This window comes from Asparagus officinalis, chromosome 5, assembly GCF_001876935.1.
Source record: "Asparagus officinalis chromosome 5, Aspof.V1, whole genome shotgun sequence".
Lineage (NCBI taxonomy): Eukaryota > Viridiplantae > Streptophyta > Magnoliopsida > Asparagales > Asparagaceae > Asparagus > Asparagus officinalis.
The window spans coordinates 94,493,398-94,501,395 of record NC_033798.1 but is presented as its reverse complement, the minus strand read 5'-3'; the positions used below and the strand labels follow the sequence as shown (position 1 = coordinate 94,501,395).

General features: G+C 38.2%; 1 protein-coding gene across 1 annotated transcript in view; it reads right to left on the bottom strand.

Moving 5' to 3' along the window:
• The window catches only part of LOC109842196 (mavicyanin-like), a 1,020-nt gene extending 236 nt beyond the window's left edge, over positions 1-784 (bottom strand). The window contains exons 1-2 of the mRNA XM_020411098.1: positions 543-784; positions 4-126 (exon numbers count right to left, since the gene is read on the bottom strand). Coding sequence (XP_020266687.1) covers positions 4-126; positions 543-717 — 298 coding nt within the window. The 5' untranslated portion in view covers positions 718-784. The remainder of the gene's footprint in view (positions 1-3; positions 127-542) is intronic.

Below are 7,998 nucleotides of genomic sequence, written 5' to 3'. Positions count from 1 at the left end.
AGCCGTACCGGTCGAACCAGAACGTCGAGTTTCCGTCAGTGAAGGCGAGCTGTGGATTGCTTGTGTTGCAATTGACGTAGCCTTCCCGGTCCACAAGGAGCACTGAGTCATTTGTGTACTTGAAATCTAGGGTAGTCAAAAACATCACGAGTAAAAGTTAGTGTATAATTTCCATTTGCTAGTTAACGTGACATGAACTTTGAGGATGAAGGCAATAGGTTTAACACAAGCATAAATTTTTTTGCCACTTCTGGTAATGAAAAGTACTATACATGTCATAATTCAAAGTGCATATACATAGTCCAAATCTTACTCTATAACTTATCAATTAATTCAACAACTAATCTACTAATCATAACCGCACAAAACATATATATAGTCATCTATTTTTTGTAACGAGAGCTTGTTTCCAATTTTCCTCGTTAGGTATTAATAGAAATGAAACAATATGTATATAATTAACATTTTCACCTTTACGTAAGAGCTATACATGAATATACATTATATCTAACACAAAATGATAGGAAAATCTGTGATCTTACACAAGGAATCGCCAATGTGGAAGCGATTTCTCCCTGCCCAATCGTTATAAGTCTCGGTCTCCTCCTCTACGGGCTTCACCCAGCCCCTCGGTCCTCCCACACGATACTCATGTGCCGATGCAGCTGAGACCATCGACAAGGAAATCAAGAAAGCTAGAAAGAGCGCTTTGGACATTGTGGGAATAGCTTGCTGGAATATGTACGAGCAGAAACAAAGAAGAGCTTTTAAGTTTTTATTGATGAAAATTTGAGAATTCCGTTGAGCTGAGGGAAGCAGTATTTGGATATTTAAAGGGAGAAATGGAGGGAAAAGGTGGTTAATTACAAAGTTAGTTTATCTCGAGTGGTGGGATAGTGGTGCGGGTAAGTGGGGATGTGGTGCGAGAGTGGGGACGGTTATTACTGTGATACGTGGCGGAAATCTGCACGTTGATAGGGGAACTCAAAGATTAAGGTTGCTCAGTTGAGTGTTTGCCTGTTTGGGGTAGTTTTAGAGGGGAGGGTGTGGGTCAAACAACAGCAATGAAATAATTTAATTCCCTATTTGGGGTCAACCAGATGTGGACCAGACCCAGTCCTATCCACAGTAAGATCTCCACTGGGGCTACGCCTTTGAGCCTTATGGGGCAACAAAAAAAAAAGGGGGGGGGGGGGGGGGTTAGCCTAGCCTAGGTCGGTGTAGCATACTGCAGTTCTTATTCCATAAATAAAAATTAATGAAAAATCTAAAGAATAAAAAACTAACTAAGCAAATTACATGGGCGTAAATAAATCATTAGCTTTTCTACATAAGACAGAAACAGAATATGCTCCTGACAATTGGAATTAGTTGAATGCAACTCCTAGTTTAGTAAAGTAAATTAGTAACTTTTTTTGGATATATAGATGATTTAATTAGTTACTTAGAAATATGAGACGTGCACCCAACCAAAGTTTATGTTGTTCAACTTGATTATGTATATAATTTTTATAGCTGAATGAAAAAGTATTTTAGAATAATAATAGCGAAGCCTTTATCTAAAAATCTTAGAATCGATCAGCTATATTCATACATGAATATGATTCTTCTATGTATTTTACATATAAGAACTCGAGATAATAATACATGACTTCGAATTTCATACATCATGAAAGAGTCTATGTACTACCTATCACTCTCTTTTGAATTCATTTGAAATAAAGAGAAAGTATATCTCAATTAGCATAACTTTAGTTTACAAACCAGTACGTAGCATGGTTTTTGTTGGATATTTATTGGAAAAAGTCATCATTGCTAACTAATAACCAATTAATCCTCCTTTAATTCCCCTTAAATCCCTTCTTTCTCTCTCGTGCCTTTAACAACCACAGCTGTCTTTTGACTCATTCCCCCCTTTCCTCTCTTAAACATCTCTCTAATCACTCCCTGAAGTGGTTTTTTAGAGAACAACTTTGCTCTCGGGAATGAAAAGAAGAAAGAATAAAAGAAAGAATAAAAGAAGGAAATGAAAAGAAGAAAGAAATATATAAACAAATCTTCTCATCTCTTCTGCCAATGAAATTTCTCTTTGAAGTTATTGTTATTATTATACTTTTACGGGCAATCTTCTTCATCGAGCAGAAGCTCCGTACTCTCGCCCGAGTACGAAGGCCGGCCGTTTTCGGGGGCTTTTACCGCTAGGGGAGAGGGAACCATTTGCGCCAGGGCGATAGGCGGGTTCTCAATCTTCTAGGGCAGTGATTACACGACTGCTCCCGTCAGGCCTGAATTTCATACCTCTTGTTTATTTTAATTTGGGATTTATTTCATGTTAAAATCTTAATTATTTGATAAACTTATAACAATCTAGAAGATTGAGAATTTAGTATAGTTGTTTAATTATTAAATTCGGAAAATATATATTTCTTTCTGTTTAAAAAAAATTATTAACTATTTTTTTTTGTTGAATAACTTCATTTGTAACGCTACATGAATAATGTGTTACAGTCTTGTTATCATATCAATATCATGCGTCAGTTAAAGCTTATAATATGCCCACAAACATTATTATGTTGGTTGCATGCATGATAACCATCAAGCTCATAGCAATGTGATCACATGCTCACAAAGTGATATCTAATCCATTTGTTTCCCTATGTAACAGTTTTTTTTAACAGTTTCCGTTACTGTTAATTTAAAACCATACTTTTTATTTTATAGTAAAAATTTTACTGTTCATTAAAAAACTGTTTACTATTTACATATAGAATCATTTTTCTTGTTCATAAAAATGCAATTAATGTTCATTCTAGGAAAATACGGTTTCTATAACCATTTTCTTACTTTATTTTAATTGCTATGATTAATTATAATTAATTAATGTCACTATAGCAATTAAGTTTTCATGATAGTTACTGTAGCAAATTACAATGTCATTCATAAAGAGTAAAAGTGTAAGTCCTGTTCGACATTTTGCATAATTTATGTGAATGTGTAAATTATTTATTTTACATAACAGCAATCATTATGATCTCTTAATAGCTAAATCTGTAATTAATTGTTTTAATTACTATTATTTATTGCATTTATTGCATTAATTTAATTGTTATTAATTAAATTGTAATTAATTATTACTAATTAAGTTTGACCGTTAATTACAACTTGTTTGTTGTTGTCATTAAACCTTATTTTGATTATATGCACGCATTTGTAACTTATTCTTGAAAGTCTCATGTTCATGGTTTTGACAAGAATAGAGAGAACAAACGCTAGATGCATAGATGCTTTGAAATATCTGGATTTGTTCATGGTTTAATACTTTCATTTCTTTAAGCTATCAATAATATGGTGCCTTCTATTAATAATTCCATACTTTAGTGTATTTATGCATCTAATAAGCTTAGTACAGAAGGTGGTAAAAGTGAATGCAAATTTGTTCAGCAACTTCTGTGGCAGTTGTCCGTAGCAGATGGGTTTTTACTCTCAAGACATGAAAATCATGAGGTTCAAACATCAATAGGTAAACCCCTCCTCGGCCTTATCCAACATATGTTTACAGTATAATTGCTAGGCAATTTAAATGATTGCAGGAAATAATTTAAAGTTTCTATATACTGTTAAGGAACAAAAACTCATTGAGTGAACCGATTCAAGTTTTCTTGGATTAGTTGGTGTTTAAGGCAATGTTTAAGGGTTGCGTAACGCGCTCTGCAATGAACGATGTACTTAATTGATCTTTGATCAACCTCTATTACTATCCTTACCTGGCTAACTACCCGGGTAAAACTTTAATCTTTTCACTTTAGGACTTTTTGGTTTGGAATAAGAGGACCGGAATTATGAGGATAATTCATATGCATTTATTTAATTACGCTTCTTGTATCATATATTGCATAATGCTAAATGATCAATATATGAGCGAACCAAATCAAAGAGGTGCATCTTTTAAAATTCTATTTTATATGGTGGTAGCGAACCAAATCAAAGAGGTGCATCTTTTAAAATTCTATTTTATATGGTGGATTATATTTCAAATCTTTAAATGTAAAGTTCAAAGAGGTGCATCTTTTAAAATTCTATTTTATATGGTGGATTATATTTCAAATCTTTAAATGTAAAGTCCATCTCTTTTATTGCATTATGATGGATATTGCAATAAATATTCATATGTCTTTTTGGATAACTTGCATTTGTTACATGATTAATTACAAGGTTTTATGCAAGCACTAGTAGAAAACTGATCAACCTAGACGGAAATTTTCGTCTAGGTTGATCCAAATTTCGTCTAGATGAGTTCATATAGACGGAATTCCGTCTAGTTTGGATGGTTTATTTTGCTTCCGTCTAGATTGAGTCAAACTAGACGGAATTTCGTCTAAGTTGATCAACCTAGACGGAAGTCAATCTAGACGGAATAAAGAATTCCGTCTAGTTTGACAGACCAGACGGAATTCCGTCTGGTCTGTCAAACTAGACGGAAATTCCGTCTGGTATAGCAGACCAGACGGAATTCCGTCTGGTCTGCTATACCAGACGAAATTCCATCTGGTATGTCAGACTAGACGGAATTTCGTCCGGTCTGCTATACCAGACGGAATTTTCGTCTAGGTTGGTTTTTCACAACCTAGACGGAATTCCATCTAGATTGACTCAATATAGACGGAATTCCGTCTAGGTTGCCTTTTTTCCAGCAAAAAAAATTTAATTAGAATTTATACTTTCCTGTACAATTACATTAATAAATACATCCAGAAAATACTGTACACGTGAATACATTCAACCATCCAGTTATAATCAAAATTCATAACAATTCCATCCAAAAACCAAATATAACCACATCCAACACATTGTACAAATATCCAACCATCCAGTCTCAAAATATACTCAATCAGTTCCGTCTATACACATCCAACAACATATTATACTAACAATGCCACATGACTAGATATGGATACACGGACATGAATATGTAGTTTTATAACAAATAAAAACTGTTTATTGCATTAAAAATAAAAAACCTCATCCATTCGTCGTCCGCGGGGTATCTCTATCCCGATTGACGGTAACGGGTGCTGCTCCCTCCATTATCTCACTCTGAATGTTTTAATTGAATAATCATTATGTGGTGTTTTGTGATAACATATTAGATGTTTGTGTGGAAAATTGCAAATAATAAAATAAATGAAAGACTGTTCCTATTTGATTTTATTCTCTTTCTAATGTTAGAGAAAAAAGAATTGTTTACAACTCTCTCCTTCTCATTTACAATTGGATTTCGTTTAAACAAAGAGAGAGAATGATCGTAGATTCTCATCCTTTTGTTTAATTCTGGTTCTTCTTGGTTAGCGATGAGATGCTCCCTCGAATGCTCGGGCGAGTTTGCTTCTCGTTTGGACGATCCGACTAATATCTATTACTCACTTGGAACAACTGTCTTTGGCTTATGTTGATTGAACTTTGTCGAGTTTTGTGACTCAGAACAAGTAATAAACTCTAATGCACAAGAGTTCCCGATCTCGAACCCGAAAATAATTCGGTTGATAAGCCCAACTATATCGCCCACGGCGTTTAGAGATCCTTCCGTTGTTGATCCCAGACCTTGTTGTAAAATGGTACCGCTCAATCCTCCTTTTGTTGCATTCTGAAGATCTGATCGAAAGATTCCCTCCGATTAATGAAAAGAAATCTCTCTTGATCTGATTATTCAAAAATCCGATCCCCCCCCTAACATCTGTTGAGTTTGTTGATTATTTATAGGGGGATTAGCGGGTTGTAATGCGCCCCCCATAATCCGCGCCTTAAACATGGGCGCCGTTTAGGTTACCCCATTAGTCCGGTGTTATGAACAACCCACTAAACGCCATCCTCAAATCGTGCGTCTCCTTTGTGAAAAACAGCTTCGAAGTTGTTACGATCACTTTTGAATCCTAAGTCAGAACCTTGGCTTGCGTTTCTGGCGATGATTGAGCTGCGTTGAAGGCAGCGGTGGGTGTTGCGTGTCTGCAACGGTTGTCGTGTAGCTTGCGTTAGGCAGAGCGATGGAGCTGCGTCTGGACCGGCGTTGATGAGTGCGTTGAGGCAGCGATGGCAGCTGCGTCCTCTGGGTAGCGGTTTGATGAAGCTGCGTTGGAGCGATGTTCAGCTGCGTCTTGGCATGTGTTGATTGTAGCTGCGTGTGACAGCGACTTAGAGGGCGCCACGTGCGTCTGGCAAAACGGTTGATGAGCTGCCGTTGCCCCGGCCCTAGCGGATTGCCGAGCTGCCTGTTCGAGCTATGCTGGGCAGCGATGGAGCTGCGTTCGAGCTGCTTGATTGTTGCAGGCCATCAAGATCAATCATCTCACATTAAGAATTCTGCATTTGTTGTGAGTTTGTAGCGGCTAAGCCTGCGTGTAGATGATTGAATCGGCGTGCGTAGTGTCTTGACGCATGGTACGCGGCGCGAGGACTTCCAGCCCGTCTTTGGTTTGACAGAGATCGTCGGATTGCTAACTTTTCATCATAGTGTTTGATGCGCAAATACTCGAGCTTATCTGATTGTGACTTTTTAGAACAGCCTACAGAACCCCCCTGCCAAAGTTTTTTCGAACGGTTCGCTGGCTGACTGGAATGAATTTTTCGGAATACTTCTGCAGATCCCAAACTTTGCTGATTGAATTTATTTCATCTAGGCAAGATTTCTGTCGGTACAGTCCTCCTTCTTGTTTTGCTGTCAATAATGGCTGGACCTCAGCTTGCTTGAACAGACTTCATCCCCAGCTTAGTCAGGCTGGAGGACAGCTTCGAATAGACTCTTCTCGATCAGCTTGTCTGGCGTAGAAATGCATCTTCAGCAGTGTCTTGATTATTGCTTGCGAATATTAAACCCCTTTGAAGGTGTTATTTTATCGTGAGTGCAGTCATCAGACGCAGTCTAAATCATGCCGGTTCGACTGTTTCGAAGATAGAGGGTGCGTTTGGGAAGTTGAACCCCCCCCCCCTTTATTTTCGAAAACGACGAGAATCAGCGTTTCAGGTAAGATGTTACCTAACATCCCGCTTCGATTTTGACAGGTACATGCTGTTTATAAGAGGACCACTGATGGCTCAATATCAAAAAGTTCATTCGACTTTTCCCTTTTCTACTTGATTTCTAAGAACAGGGAGCTACTGTTCATCTTCTCCAGCGCTGCGACGGAGGAAAGGATCCGCTTCCTGAATATTCGCACTCCGCTTTGTGATCTTCGCCACCGGCTGCCATGGGACCCAAGAAGAAAATGGCCTCCAAATCGTAAAGACCGCCCAAGCTCCAGATGTTCCTTCGGCCTAGAGCCTCCGGGACGATCAGTTCTCACGCCTTCGTGCCTTGGCCTTTCTTCCACTAATTGCCGTAGATGACCCATTGGAAGTGCGATCTGACAGATCTTCATTTTTGACTTCTTGACTTTCGTATCCGTATTCATCTTTAAGCTCGAGAGATAATTCTCAGTGTTCCACCAATCAAAACGTATGGCTGGCTCCATCGTTCTTTTTTTGAAATTTCTTATGTGGCTATGTTGAGACCCCTGCGTCCTCCGAGAATCGGAACTGCATGGTCTAAACCTTGCGTTTCAAATCATTCAAGCTTGGCGGGTTGAGGGCTCTGTCTTTAATGATCTGGACGCAGGTCTAAACCTTTCGTATTCTTGAGTTAGACTTCTTCTAAAACTGATTTTTCTATTCTGCAAGTATGCCTTACTTCTAACGAGCCTCTTTCCTTCAACCATTAACTTTGCGTCATGCGGGAGGTGCAGCAGAAAAATACGGTTCTTCAGCTTTGCCTGCGAGTATCCAGTATTTCAATACACCCAACAAAGCACACGATCAAGACTCCATCACTGAAGCCTTCCCCGCAGCTCTTAGGTCCTGGTTACAAATGCTAATTTGAGACCTCTGGACGTTGAGATTTTACAGAAGAAACCTGTGCCTTGTCCTTTTGCGACGATTGCCTGTTAGATGGACCCTAAACGCGTGTCGGAG